This window comes from Heterodontus francisci, chromosome 9, assembly GCF_036365525.1.
Source record: "Heterodontus francisci isolate sHetFra1 chromosome 9, sHetFra1.hap1, whole genome shotgun sequence".
NCBI classification, from domain to species: domain Eukaryota; kingdom Metazoa; phylum Chordata; class Chondrichthyes; order Heterodontiformes; family Heterodontidae; genus Heterodontus; species Heterodontus francisci.
The window spans coordinates 35103431-35119254 of NC_090379.1; the positions used below are offsets into that span (position 1 = coordinate 35103431).

General features: G+C 43.6%; 1 protein-coding gene across 1 annotated transcript in view; it reads left to right on the top strand.

Moving 5' to 3' along the window:
- Window positions 1–15824, top strand: part of kcnh5b (potassium voltage-gated channel, subfamily H (eag-related), member 5b) — a 349527-nt gene that overhangs the window by 228232 nt on the left and 105471 nt on the right. Inside the window, exons 9-10 of the mRNA XM_068038274.1 lie at window positions 558–810; window positions 7157–7353. Coding sequence (XP_067894375.1) covers window positions 558–810; window positions 7157–7353 — 450 coding nt within the window. The remainder of the gene's footprint in view (window positions 1–557; window positions 811–7156; window positions 7354–15824) is intronic.

The window sequence follows — 15824 nt, forward strand, 5'->3', positions numbered from 1 at the left end:
AGGGTAACTCAAACAGTAACTTCCTGATTTCTGCACTTAACTGCACACGTGCAGGTGCCGGAAGTTGCTGTCCAATTTATTCCTAAATAACACTGTGCACCGATAGGCTCACTATTGTTCTTACAACAAAATCCGCACCAATATATCCCTCTGAATTCATGTGGACCAAAAAATTTAATTTTTATTAATTACAGATTCCTAAGACTATCACTGATAGATAGGCTAATTAAAAATCCAGTCTGTCTTCACCTAATTTACTAAACAGCTTTGAGACTTCCAACAAAGGTAAGTATGTAGATTTGGATGAAAAGTAATAATATCTAGCCTTCCTGTTTAAATGTAGTATGGTTTCTGAAACTCAGACCAAAATCCTCACACAATTAATCTTGGTAAAGTTTCTATTTAGTGATTCCACAGACCAACAGATGGAATATAAAGCATACTGTCCAGTGTCAGAATATGAAAACCTCTGATTTACATTTTCATCTGCTGCTCAAATGAAGATGTGTGTTTATGCATACTATGTAAGATTAAGCATTTTTTTTAAATCACTCTAGGTCCTCGCCATATGTCCCAAAGACATGAGAGCTGACATCTGTGTCCATCTAAACCGAAAGGTGTTTAATGAACATCCAGCTTTTCGGCTTGCTAGTGATGGCTGCCTTCGAGCACTTGCTGTGGAGTTCCAAACTATACACTGCGCTCCAGGTGACCTAATCTATCATGCTGGAGAAAGTGTCGATGCACTCTGCTTTGTAGTCTCTGGCTCACTGGAGGTTATTCAGGATGATGAAGTTGTCGCTATTCTAGGTACCATGATTTCTCTTCTGGCTCACCTTTAATATAAGCAATGAGGGTTCCAGTAAGACTGAAAATGGGATTCTCTTTCTGAAAAAGTGTTCAAAAGTTTTTGTTTGCTACCCATATAACCTGTACTAATATTTGATCTAGCCATAGTCCCAAAGGACCATCGGCATCTCTCCCCATTAGAGAGAGACAGTTGGTGATGTACAGCTTGAGGGTCACCACTCCTCAAGCATGGGATAAGGTGAGGAGGCAGGCCTCCATGAACTACTACAGCCAGCATGGGGATTGAACCCATGGTGTTGGTGTCTATTCTGCATCACACGCTAACCATCTAAGCTAACCAATCCCCCATGTGCTAATATAAGCCATGCTGAAAACGTTGTCACATAAAGGGCTGAATTTTACTGGACCTGTGTGGGGGCTGAGAAAATTTTGCGGGGACAGGCCGCCTTGACCCCTGACGTTGAGAACGGCCCGCTGCATATTACCAATGGCAGGGGGACCTTGGTGTAGCACCCCCCACACCATGCCGCCTGGCGGCGAGCCCTTCATCTGCATATTCAAATGAACCTAAATTAGATGCTAATAAACTTACCTGCAGGCGGCGACCATGCCATGCTGATTTTACTGACTCCGAATGCACCGAGGCAAGAACCTAGTGGGGAGGGGAGAGGAATAGAATTTTCAGGATGGGAGGGGTGGAGGAGTGGGGGAAACAGTTTTCATTGGCTGTGGGGATGGTGGGAATAGGTTGAAGGGCAAAGAGTGAAAAGTTTGGGGTTCAAAGTTCGGGGCTATCAAGAATGGTTTTTGGGGTGGAGAGGAAAATAAATTTATTGTGTGATCATTGTGGGGGGGGCGGTGGAAGTGGGCCTTTAATGTATAATTTACTGTTTTTATTAAAAGTTAAAATCCTGGTCCCTTTAAAAGGGCTGTGCTAAGGGCTTAAAGCCCTTTAAACATGGCGCTGGTGCCGGTGCAGTGGCGTGGACGCCGTTGCCGGGGACACGGTGGCCGCCCCCTACATGTCATTGGGGGACACCGCTTCGCCCCCAGTATTTAAATGAGCCCCCGCGCCTAATATTGCGGGGGTTCCTTGGCGGCCTTTCCATGTCGGAAGGCCGCTGAGTTGAAAGCGCACCTCCGAGGAGCACGGCGCGCGAATAAAATTCAGGTCATTTTTGTCAGTGATACCTTTGTGAAGAAAATGGTTCAGGGATTTTTCTGGCTCTATTTCCTCTTTAAAAAAGCAAGGTCCACCAGGCCTTTCTGCTCAATTACGGTGCCTCTTAGAGTATTCAGAATCAATTCTGATTTGTATTGCACTGACTTCAATGAATCTCAGATCACAATTCATTATCCTCTGCATGTAATGCTTGTAAATATGTATTAATGTGGAACTTTCCAGTTGTCTTCTAAGCTAACAGAAGCAATTTTTTCCTTTATGATTATTTATGATAGGGTATGAATCATCTGTTCTAAATTCTATGTCCCATTTTAGTTTAGTAACCCATATTTTCAAAGGTCATTCCACTGCTCCTCATATTTTGTGCCCATTGCATTGATTTCTCACCCTTCATTTGACCATTAGTTTATTTTCATTTACCCCTGCCTATGCCACAAACTATTCTTCAGCCAAGAGAGTAACCAGGCATGTAACCTATTTTTACGCTTTTGACAATATTGTCACGCTTGGAAAAAAAATTATAAATCAAAGCACGGTTACAATTCATAAAAGAGCAATTAATACACATAAATTCCATAGTATTCAACAAAAAGTAAGAAAAATAAGCTATTAAAGTCAAGGAATTACTGGTATTGCAAGTAACAATTAGTAAATCAACTAATTCAATCTTCTATCTACCAGATATTGGACCCCCTTCACCCAAGATAACATACAGTTCTTTCGAGAGAATCTTTTACACGCAAACAAAATCAGCAATTCAAAATCCAAAATGTGAAACATTTCAAATAACCATTTGCTCACATGAGAAACCACATCATCTGTCTAAGCTACATTAGCAAGCTAAAGTCCTCAATATTGAATATTTAACACACATGAAAAAAAAATATTTATTCCAGTTGCTTAAGGAAACCCAGGGTTAATTTCCAGGTAGGTGCAGATGACTATGACTCTATGAGTTCTACATTTGCCTTTTGCTCGAACTTGATTGGGGCATAGTTAAACCTGTTCAGTATTTAATGGTGGATGAGCTAGGTTGCCTCAACAAGACAGCTGGATAATAATTTTAAAGCTTTAATAAAAATATTCCTTTAATAATTATGGTTAAGAGATGATTCTATATCTATCCAGACATATGACTAATTTCCATCACAATTTGGAAAACTACAAATGATCTAAAATGAGGACAACATAAATATGTTCACAAAATAAGAAAAGAAATACTGAGTTTATACTTTTAAAGGCAAAAGGACTCTACAAATTAATTTATACCGAAAAGCATTGTGACATTTTAAGTGAGTAAGCATTACAACACAAATATACAGTTTTCTCCCTGAAACGTTAACTCTGTTTCTCTCTACACAGATGCTGCCAGACCTGCTGAGTATTTCCAGCACTTTCTGTTCTCATTTCAGAGTTCCAGCATCTGCAGTATTTTGCTCTTCTTATAGTTTTCTCCAGTTGGATTTTCTTTGGCATGCGAGACAAACATTTTAAAAAATTCTTTTTGTATGAGTTATGTCCAAATTCCTTAGCATCGACTGTTTCAAATATATGAAGTTGTTAATTACATTTGAAAAAGCTGGTTTTTATTTTGAATAAAGAATAATATCCTAAGTCAGGCTTACAGTAGCTGTGATAATACTTGAAATGAATTAGAGCTAGCACAGATGTAGCTTTCGAGCTTTTAAACTCAAACCACAGCAAAGAATGGTGGACTATATTAATGGGCCAGAATTTACTGTGAACATAATGGTGAGGCTAATGGCGCTCACCTTTGGTCATGCACAAATTGGACAGCAACTTCAGGCGAGCGCAGACGCGTGGTTAGATGCAAAATCTGGATGTTGCTGACCGAGATGCATCGCTCCACTCTAAGCTGCGTGTAAACAGAAACCAGCCACCTGGATACTAATTCAAATGTCTTGAATGATGTGAAGTTCCTGTAGAGGGTGCTGTGCCATTTCAGTCTTCGACTTGCAGCAATTTGCCGTGAAAATGTTCATGGAAATTAAGCGGGAAAGGACAAGTCTAACGAATGGCGGGCGCCATTTTTTTTGCTGCTTACATTACATTCTGGCCCATTGACTCTTACAGCAAACTCTGCCTAGGAATAATCATGGCAGGACAACCACCAACTACTACCCTATTCAAAGGTATGGGAATAAGAACAGACTAATCACATATTTCTAGGAAAAGTCATTCATTTTGTATGGCATAAATATATACAAATAAATATATTCAGGATTCAGTACCATAAGTAGAATTCTATTAATATTTAAGCCAAACATTAAAATAATCTTAAGTACTGTCTTTTTAGAAAATGTCTGCTATTGAGCTGCATCTTTTAGTTAAATCATGTCTGTTAAACAATGTGAATTTAATTACAAATCAAGCAGAGGCAAAAAATAAAGGCATAATTGACAATGAAAGATTGGACTTCTATAAATGTCCTGTGATTACATCTGATTTTCAAACACAAGTGATTTTCTTTGCAATAGATAATAATGAAACATTTAATTACAATTCAGAATCTCAAACTGATCCTGATGTGCCTCATTAGCAATTTGCCTTCGGCATTTAACACTGAATATATACTTTATGCTCCTTTTAAAAATTTGTGCGTGCATGCATATACAGTAATTAAAATATACACATAGCAAAGGAAAGCAGATGTTAATAAACTGTATTTAATCTGGCAGCTTGTTTGTTCCATATATGCCCTCGTAGAATCTTTAGTAGATGTGTAGTCTGGTCAGAATTTGGATAAGGCAGCATCCATCTCACTCAGAACAGCAGTCTGATTTCAGTCAATACTGCCCTATTATTTCACTAATTGAATATCCAGTTTTCATTGTATTTTAAAAATGATGTGTGCACATGTGAACAGATCTATACGTGTTTGTACACAGTGAGCTGAATTTTATGGGCCCCCTAGGGATGGGAATGGAGGCGGACAGCCCATAAAATTGCCTGTGAAGACCAATTCAGGCCCTTAAGTGGCCAATTAATGACCACAAGAGCCTCTTTGCGCCACTGTTGCCATTTTACCAATAGCGGGAGGTGCCTCCACCACAGGTCGCCCAGTAAAACAAAATGGTCTCCCTGTGTGCTGAGTGGGAAAGGGTGCCCCTCTCCATTGGCCCTCAGCAGAAAAGACCATCCCTCTGCAAACGACTCCCCCTGCCCTCAATGAGCACCCCACCCTCCCCCACCTCGCTGGGGCCTGCTGAACTGGCTGGCCCCGGTGAGCCCGCCCTACTTACCTGAATATGAGCTCCAGCGCCGGTCCTGGTCCTGGTCCTGGTCCCAGGTCCAAGCCTCCTGTAGTACTGGCAGTGGCCACTGTTCCCGTTCACGCTGCCAGTACTACTAGCTGCTGACCCTCTAATTGGCCGGCTGCTCTTGTAGGTGGGATCCCTGTCCTTAAAGGGACACAGACCCCTGACAGTGGGGAATTAATTGGCTGCCCGCCTTGGAATTTGACTAGGGGTCCAAAATAGTGCTGAGGTGCAATCGGCCCCGCCTTCTGGCCTGTCGATGGGGCCCCTGTCGTCGGGGTAAAATTCAGCCCAGTATTTCTAAAAAGAAAATGTAACTTAACCCTGTCCCCTATTCTACCCCATCTAATTTTTCTCTGGGCAAAAAGGGACAAAATAAAAAGGGAAAGGGGAAACTATTTTAAAATGAACTGTTCATATAAGTATTAAAAACAGAAATTGCTAGAAATACTCAGCAGGTCTGGCAAGTGTGGAGAGACAAACAGAGTTGTAATCTTTCACCCGGGTTCAATTTTATTACTGAAAAGCCACTGCTCTTCCAAAAGTCTGTTAGCTAAGTATAGATCTTGTCGTCTGAGCGTGTGCAGTGTGCATAATCTTCCAGGATACGTTCGTAGCAGTTCGTTCAGCTCAATTGCTGTTGCTTTTGTTCAGCTTCCAGGCAATTCTGTACGCTTATTTTTCAAAAAATTACAAAAGCTCGAGGAAAATGTTCAAAAGCTATGTTTAGGTCATTTGTTTTGTGTGTGGTTTCTGAAACATAGGTAGCAAGAGTGCATGAGTGAGAGAACATAGATTGATTACACAACTGTTGCAGCTTTTGTTTGCATTCTATAAACTTCACAACACATATTAAAATGGGAGAGAATCTTTCCTCTTCCTAATTTGAATTCTTTTAATTGAAGACTTATCTTAAAAGCAGCTATTTTATGATAATGAGAAATTGTAGACGTTCTAATTATTAACATCTGTCAAAGTGGAAAAGTAAGACTGACAGAGTTTCAGGCAGATAAGGGGACAGTTAGTCCAAAATTACAGGGTTTGGGGTGCCAGGGTGGGTGGAACAGGATGCTGCATCAGTAGTTCAACTAGGACAGCAGGACCTAGTTCCGCTGTTAACAAGTTTCTCAAGTATTACCAGATTTCAGAAGAGGTAGGATGGCATCTTGACAATATCTTGCTGCATTTTATCTGCTTGAAAAATGGCAAGGGATAAAAATGAAGTCCATAGGTAAAGAAATTTATACAAAATAAAGGCCTCGCATTAATAGTTTTCATGAAATCATAGTCGTGTATATTGGTTCCCACAACATCTGTAAACCACACCCCCAGAAAAACCTAAATAAAAACATAATTTGTCTCAGTCACTGTACATCAGTAGCTCTAATTTTATCTGCTACAGGGCATGAACACTCCTATGATTATAAAACAGTGAATCCTCCACATCACCTTGAGGAACATTGTGGCAGATTTTCTAGGATATAGAATGATATCCAATGCCCTTCAAACTGATAGATGATAGTTGACACCATTCAGTCAGTATCATATCTGGGGGGAGGGTCTTCATTTTTATAGTTCTAATTTCCTTCCCTTTGTATTTGCCTCTGTCATGCGCCATTTCCCAGCTGAGAGTGTGGGAAGCTAATCTACACCTAGCTCCAGGCCACTGGCACCTCTGATCAAGGAACTTGCTGTTGATTTCTTTCTTCATTTCCCATGTAGTCCTGCCTAACCTCAGTTTGATATTTCCCCCCGCTGCTCATCAAAAATAAGGACTCCATCACATGAGTCATAATTACCAATGAGTCTCTCACAATGAATCTCCTGTTTTTTAAAAAAACGATGATTACAGTTTCTAACTCTTTACCTTCCAAATATTTTTCAGGGAAGGGGGATGTATTCGGGGATATTTTCTGGAAGGAAACTACCCTAGCCCATGCCTGTGCCAACGTACGGGCACTGACTTATTGTGACCTGCATATAATCCGCCGTGAGGCCTTACTGAAAGTTCTAGAATTCTATACGGCATTTGCAAATTCTTTTTCACGAAATCTCATATTGACCTGCAACCTGAGGAAGAGAGTAAGTTGTCTTTTCAATATTATACCTTCCTTGGATTAAATGTAAGTTTTGATCTTCTAACATGTTAATCTTTTGCTTAATGCTGTACTCAATCTTGAAAATAGCTTTTACTACTTACTGCTCAATGTTCTAACTGTAGTTAATGTCTGTGTGCTATATATTTAACGGTGCTTGTTGTTGAAGGGAAATCTCAAACTGTAGAGAATTTCTGTTTGGCAGAACAACTGTCCAATTTCTAGCTTCAAGGCCCCCTAAATTCCAGGAGACATAATCCTAGTGGGCTGTATGGGATTGTGCCTGCTGGTGTCCTGCAGTATCTACCCCACCATCATTTCTAGTGTCACAGGAGGGTACCTAAATTTGCATGGCGCAGGCAGACGCGAGCGTCATTGCAGGTGCTTCTCTGCCACTGACCTGCCCACACAGCCAGAGAATCAGTATCTGATCACTTTTGGGAAGGTGTTTCCTGACCCTCCCCAACCCTGGCAATGTTTCCAGCAGCCTCCAGTGTATGGCTGCTGGCAAGATAATTATTTTTTAAATTACACCATTCTTCAGGGGTTCAGTTTACTTGCCTGGCCTGGATTCCCACAGCGGAAGCATTATGGGGCTATTATTATTCTATACTACATGGAAAAGTTTCCAAGATACCCGTTCAATGAGAAGACTTAGTGCAGTAAGTGATCCTTTGGTCTCAGATCATGATGTCACATGGCTAACCTTTGGCTGTGACATCATCCTTTGAAGACTAAATCCTACCAAGCATCTTTCCAAATGACTAGATTTACGAATACATGAAAGTATTTGCTTTTTTTAAATTCTTTTATTCATACGTGGGATGTGAGCATTGTTGGCAAGGCCAGCATTTATTGCCCATCCCTAACTGCCCTTGAGAAGGTGGCAGTGAGCCATCTTCTTCAACGGCTGCAGTCCATGTGGTTTAGGTATGTAGATGAAATAACAAAAATGATTTGGAGCCTGGACTTTCCCGTTAAACTAAAGGAATTGCTTGATTAGTTTTTTTTAATATATGGACACCTTGGACTGGATTTTCTTCTGTCTCTGGGAGCGACGACGGGCAGTAAAATGGTGGCCTGCAATAATGAGCCAGTCGGGTCACCCCGTTGCCCCCCCCCCAGTCACATGGAGGGGGTGGGCTCTCCGAAACCGGCAATGGCGTCAGCTGCCTGTGCGCAGGCGCTGGTGCCCTTTTTAAAGGGCAGTCTGCCCTGTCGGGTCATTTAAATTTTTAAAGGGCTACACCCCCAACATACCGCCGATAAATCTATTGCCCCTTTCCTCCCCCAATAAGAATTAAATTCAACACTGGCACCATTTTTAAAGAGGAACAGGATAACCAAGAAAAGAATAGGACCAATTACAGACCAAAAAGATAACCTGTGTGTGGAGGTGGAAGTTGTTCTTAATGAATATTTTATGTCTGTTTTCACGAAAGAGAGCGACAAAGCAGACATTGTAGTATAGTTTAGATTAGTTTAGAGATACAGCACTGAAACCGAGTCTGTGCCAACCATCAACCACCCATTTATACTAATCCTACACTAATTCCATATTCCTACCACATCCCCACCTGTCCCTATATTTTCCCTACCACCTACCTATACTAGGGGCAATTTCTAATGGCCAATTTACCTATCAACCTGCAAGTCTTTGGCATGTGGGAGGAAACCAGAGCACCCGGAGGAAACCCACGCAGACACAGGGAGAACTTGCAAACTCCACACAGGCAGTACCCGGAATTGAACCCGGGTCGCTGGAGCTGTGAGGCTGCGGTGCTAACCACTGCGCCACTGTGCCGCCCATAAGGAGGAGGAGCGTGAAAAATTGGATGGGATAAACACTGTGAGAGAGGAAAGATGAAGGTGTTTATCATTCTTGAAAGTGGATAAATCACCAGGCCCAGATGAATTGCATCCCAAGCTGCTAAGGGAAGCAAGACAGGAAGGGAAGAATTAGTGGAAGGACTGTCAGCCTGGATTTGTTAAGGGAATGCCATGTTTGTCTAACTTGATTGAATTTTTTGTGGAGATAATAAGGAGTGTCAATGAGAGTAGGGTGTTTGCTGTAGTCTAGCTGGATTTTAGCTAGGCTTTTGACCAGGTACCACATGGCAGACTGGTTAGAAAATTAAAAGATCATGGAATCCAAGGGAAAGTAGTAAGTTTGATCCAAAATTGGTTCAGTAGTAGGAAGCAAAGGGTTATGGTCGAAGGGTGTTTTTGAGACTGGAAAGCTGCAGGTTCCGTAGGGCTCAGAACTGGGCCCCTTGCAGTTTGTGGTATATATCAATGATTTAGACTTAAATGTGGGGTCATGATTAAGAGGTTTGCAGATGATATGAAAATTGGCCATGTGGTTGATAGTGAGGAAGAAAGCTGTAGACTGCAGGAAGATATCAATGGACTGATCAGATGGGCAGAAAAATGGCAAATGAATTTCAATCTGGAGAAGTGTGAGGTAATGTATTTGGGGAGGACAAACAAGGGAATAGACAATAAATGGTGGAATTCTGAAAAGTGTAGAGGAACAGAGGGACCTTGGAGTGCATGTCCAAAGTTCCCTGAAGGTAGCAGGACAGGTAGATAAGGTGGTCACGAAGGCATATGAGATACTTCCCTTTATTGGCCAAGGCCTAGAGTTTAAGAGCAGTGAGATTATCCTAGTACTGTATAAAATTCTAGTTAGTCCATAGCTAGAGCACTGCATACAGTTCTGGCCACTGTATTTCAGGAAGGATGTGATCATGCTAGAGAGAGTACAGAGGAGCTTTACGAGGATGCTGCCAGGACTGGACAATTTTAGTAAGGAAAGATTGGATAGGCTGGCATTGCTTTCTTTGGAACAGAGGAGACTGATGGGAAATTTAATTGAGGCGTATAAAATTATGAAGGGCCTAGATAGTTTGGATAAGAAGGACTTATTTCTGTTAGCACAGAGTTCAATAACCAGGGGGCACAGATTTAAAGCAATTTGTAGAAGGATTAGGGGGAAGTTGATGAGTAATGTTTTTCACCCAGAGGGTGTTGGGGGTCTGGAACTCATTGCTTGAAAGGGTAGTAGAGGCAGAAATCCTTATTGAACTTAAAAAAAACACTCAGTTATGCACTTTAGGTGTCGTAACCTACAGGACCAAGAGCTGAAAGGTGGGATTAGACTGGATAGCTAATATTCAGCCGGCACAGACACAATGGGCTGAATGGCCTCCTTCTGTACTGTGAATCTTACTATGTTTCTATGGGTACTGTGCAGATCTTTAAAGTGTGCTCCTGTTTGAGATTAGTTGAAATGCATTTTTTATAAATTGTACTAGACATTGTTTCTGTAATATAGATTTTATCACCTTATTTGAGTAATGTTACTATTTAAACATATTATAGGCAGAGCAACACCAGCAATGGCTTCTTTTCCTGCCCTTACTTTATTAGTTCCAGAGTTCCCCCTAGGATCTATCTGTGCTCCTCTTTTCTTTCCTATCTACATGCTGCCCCATGCAGACATGGGGTTAGCTTCCATATGCACACTGAAAACATCCAACCCTGCTTCTGCACTGCCTCTGTATTGCCAGCCTGCTTGTCCAACATTCAGTCTTGGATGATCCACAATTTCCTCCATCTAAACATCGGGAAGACCAAAGACATTGGGCTGAATTTTACAGACCCTGCAACATCAGGGGTCATGGCGGGTGGCGGGGAGTGGAGTCATGGATGGGGAAGGTCAAGTGTTTTGGAGGGGGGGGGGGAAAGGAGCAAAATAAATGTTTTAATTTTTTTCCTTCAATCTCTCTTTAAATATTTAAATTGAAATGTAGGGCTCGAAGCCCTTTAAAAATGGCGTCAGCGCCTGCGCAATGGCAGCTGACGTCAATGCCGGGGATGGACAGTCCGCCCCCTCTACGTCACTGGAGTGGGGGGGGGGGTTGTGGCAGGCGCGGTCCATCCCAGCTATTTAAATGAGCTGCCGCGCTTAATATCGTGGTGGCTCCGCGACATGTGGCCCAAACAGACGGGCTGCCATTGTTTTTGGTGGCGGGACCATAAATTTCAGCCCATTGTACTCTTGTCACTGATTCCATTCCCACCTGGTCATGGTTGCAAGCTGGAACAGACTGTTCGGCATCCTATTTGCCCCTCTCAAACTTTGTAACCTACTCCAGCCCTACAACAACAATGACGGCTTGTATTTATAACACCTTTAAAGTAATAAAGCCTCCCAAGGCACTTCATAGGAGCATTATAAAACAAACTTTAGCAGTGAGTCACATAAACAGATAATGTGGCAGAAATCTTGGTCAAAGCGTTAGGTTTTAAGGAGCATGTTAAAGAAGGAAAGAGAGATGGAGACGTTTGGGGAGGGAATTGCAGAGCTTAGGGCCTTGGTTGCTGAAGGCAATAATATTGGACAAATTTAAAATCAGGATGCTCAAGAGACTAGCAGTGCAGATATCTTGGAGGATTGTGAGGCTGGAAGAGATTACAGAGATAGGGAGGGGCGAGACCATGGAGGCATTTGAAAACAAGGTTGAGAGTTTTAAAATTGAGGCATTGTTTAACTGCGAGGCAATGTATGTCAGCAAGCACAGGGGTGATAGGTGGAAGGTAAAGGTCTGCTACCCAACCCGAACCTGACGGAACCCGACGACATGTCACTCTTCCAGGTCTGGCTTTTGGGCTCGGGTTGGGATGGGCCGGGCCAGGTCCGGGTCGGCCCGTGTCCGGGTTGGACAACATAGTAAGTATTGCATTTTGCTCTGCTGATAAGTGTCAAAAGTTGAAAAGCCTACCTGAGCTGTGAGTCGGGGACGTTAAGGAGGGAAACTCGGAGTCTCCGCAGTGAGCAAGTGAGCGTCTCTATGACGTCATCGTGCTCATGCTGCAGCTTCCTGCAGATTAGGAATGCGAAGGTAGGTAAAGTGAACATTCCGGTGGTCAGGTCAGGCTTGGGTAGGGTCGGGCCGGGCACGGGAAGAAATGGAGGGACTTGGGCTGAGTCGGGCTCGGGTCAGATGTGGTTCTGTCGGGTTCGGGTCAGGTTTTTTTTCCTGACCTGAGCAGGCCTTTAATGGACGGGACTTGATGTGAGTTAGGACATAGACAGCAGAGTATTCGATGACGTCAAGTTTAAGGAGGGTAGAATATGAAAAGCTGGCCAGTCTTGGAATAGTCAAGTCTAGAAATAACAAAGGCATGGATGAGAGTTTCGGCAGCAAATGAGATGAGATGGGGCAGAGTCAGGCGATGTTACAGAAGTGGAGTTTGGCAGTTTTTGTGATGTTGCAGAAAAGTGATCGGAAGCTCATCTCGGGGTCAAATATGATGCCAAGGTTACAAACAGTCTGGTTCAGCCTCAGACAGGTGCCAGGGAGTGGATGGAGTTTGTAGCTAGGGAACAGAGTTCGTAGTGGAGACCGAAGACAATGACTTCAGTCTTTCCAAAATTTAGTTGGAGGAAATTTCTGCTCATCCAGTACTGGATATCAAACAAGCAGTCAGCCAATTTAGAGACAGTGGAGGGGTAGGGAGATATGTTCATGAGCTAGAGTTGGGTGTCGTCAGTGTACATGTGGAAACTGATGCTGTTTTCGGATGATGTCGCCGAGGGACAATATGTAGATGGGAAACAGGAGGGAGCCAATACCCTTGGGGGACACCAGAGGTAATGGTGTGTGAATGGCAGAGAAGCCATTATGGTGATTCTCTGGCTATGATTAGATGGATAAGAATTGAACCAGTGAGTACAGTTCCACCCAGCTGGACAACAGTGGAGATATGTGGAAGAGGATGGTGTGGTCTACCATGTCAAAGGTTGCTGACAAGTTGAGAAAGACGAGGAAGGATAGTTTACCTTTGTCACAGTCACATAGGATGCCATTTGTGACTTTGATAAGACTTATTTCAGTACTGCAGCATGCCCCCAGCTCTCTGTTCCTCTAACTCTAGCCTCTTGGGTGTTCACTCCACACGTGTTCCACTATTGTTGGCTGACCCTTCAGCCATCTAGGCTCCATCCTCTGGAATTCCCTCCCTAAATCCCTCAGCCTCTCCACCCTCACCACCTTTAAGGCCATCCTTAGAATCCACCTCTTTGACCAAGGTTATAGTCAGCCCACCTAATAACTCCATTTTTTGATTATGCTTTGGAATGTTTTCTATATTAAACACTCTATATAAGTTGTTGCTCTGCATGAGTGGCACTACTGACTGAATTGGTACATAGGAAATAAGACAATATAGTCAAGAGTAGAATATGGTGTTCTACAATGAAATTTGTACTGAAAGCTCTACTAAGAGTTATATGTTAGTGGAATATTCAGAGTATCTTAGTTACAGAAAGTTCCAAGCCTTCATTCACTGCAGCCATCTAGGAATGAAGAATCTTTCATATTCATGAAAACCCATTGTATGTGGCACAAATACTTTAGCACAAATAATATAGGCTGCGTTTGCTGACAACGCAGCCACTAGATGGTGCTGCACTGACACATACACAAATGCAGCCTGTTCAACTAAAACCTCACAGTCAGCGACGTTCAGGCAGCTGCCAGGACTAAAGATGGCGCTGCTCAAATAATCACACAAAGGCAACGTAAACACATGACAGCACACAATGGTCGGAGAGATCGGCTGGCTGGGGAATGGTTGGAGAGATCGGCTGGCTGGGGAATGACCGGAGAGATTGGCTGGCTGGGGAATGGCCGGAGAGAGCGGGCGGGTGGGTGGGGAATGGCTGGAGAGGGTGGGCGGGCGGGGGGGGTGAATGGCCGGAGAGAGCGGGCAGGCGGGCGGGGGGGTGGGGGTGTGTAATGGCCGGAGAGGGAGGGGGGGCAGAATGGCCGGAGAGGGCGGGCAGGCGGGTGGGGGGGTGTAATGGCTGGAGAGAGTGGGAAATCGAGGAGGGGGGGGGGGGGGAATTGCCGGAGAGAGCGGGCGGGGAGGCAGGGGGAGAGCACACCCGCCACCACCAAGGTCTTCAGCTGCTCTCTCCCTGCTTCCCCCACCCCGCTGTCTCCCCGCTTCCCCCCCCCGATGTCTCCCTGCTTCACCACCACCCCCCCCCCGTCTCCCCGCTTCTCCACCCCCATCTCCCCGCTTCTCCCCCCACCCCCCGCTCTCTCCCCGCTTCTCCGCCTGCTCTCTCTCTCGCGTTATGCGATGACATCATCTGGGCATGCGTGTACCAGTCCTAGCAATTTAGGTGATGACGTCATCTGTGCATGTGCCAGCCGGTCATGGCAATGCGGAATGCAGCGCACGCGCAGAGAGCAGGAGCCTGTTTGCACATGTGCGCAGGTTGGCGCAGGTGGATGACGTTCCCGCCGGCTACGTTGTCAAGAATCACTTTGAATAATATATCCTGTATTGACTCACTGTACCATGAACATTGACTAAACAATAGAAATTAAAAGACTTGTATGTTTGCTTAATCAGAATCTAGTCTTGTTGCAACACAAAAGAATCTGTGAGCTGATAAAGTACTGACAATTAACCTTTCACATCAATACTGGAAATGTTAGTTTGTTCATTCCTGAAGAGTACCTGTTCATGCTGTTCTTACTAATACTTAATGCTGTAAGTTGCCACCAGTACATTATTTTACATCATCTGAGTACATCACTAAAGGCTTCCATGATTTGTGGAGCTGTAAATTAGTGGCACCAAGAAAGAAATACTCAGTGAAGTACAAAACATGTGTTAGCGTGCCATTTCAACACTTTATACTATTTCCTGAGTAATTCCTCCTCTGCCATCACTAATTAATCTAACTTCATAGCATATAATTGGAAGCAGTAGCCCCAAAACAGTTGGTGCTCTTTATCCCTCCTCTGCTGCCAACAAAGGCACAGTTCTTAGGATCCACATGCACACACGTGCAGATTAACAGAGCAGAAATTCCCTCAACTTCTCTCTTTACCTGTTGTTAGTTGGTATCTCAGTCCTTCCCCTTCCAATTCTTTGCCCTTTTTGATTTTCCCCAACTATTCCTTTCTTTCTTTTCAGCCTGACTTCTCATTGGAAATTTGTTCTGTTACTTCACTATTGCAAGAGTCTACCCAGCTGCTGCTGCATTCATTTTGAAAGCCATGCCACTTTACAGCAAACAGGCCCTCACTTGGGAGAAGCTAAGAATTCAGTGCAGGAATACTAGACCATCTTATCTACATCTTTCTGAAGTATTAGCATATTAGGGCAGCACAGTGGCGCAGTGGTTAGCACAGCAACCTCACAGCTCCAGCGACCCAGGTTTGGTTCTGGGTACTGCCTGTGTGAAGTTTGCAAGTTCTCCCTGTGACCGCGTGGGTTTCCGCTGGGTGCTCCGGTTTCCTCCCACAGCTAAAGACTTGCAGGTTGATCGGTAAATTGGCCATTGTAAATTGCCCCTAGTATAGGTAGGTGGTATGAGAATTGAGGGAAGGTGGGGATGTAAAGGAATATGGGATTAATGTAAGATTAGTA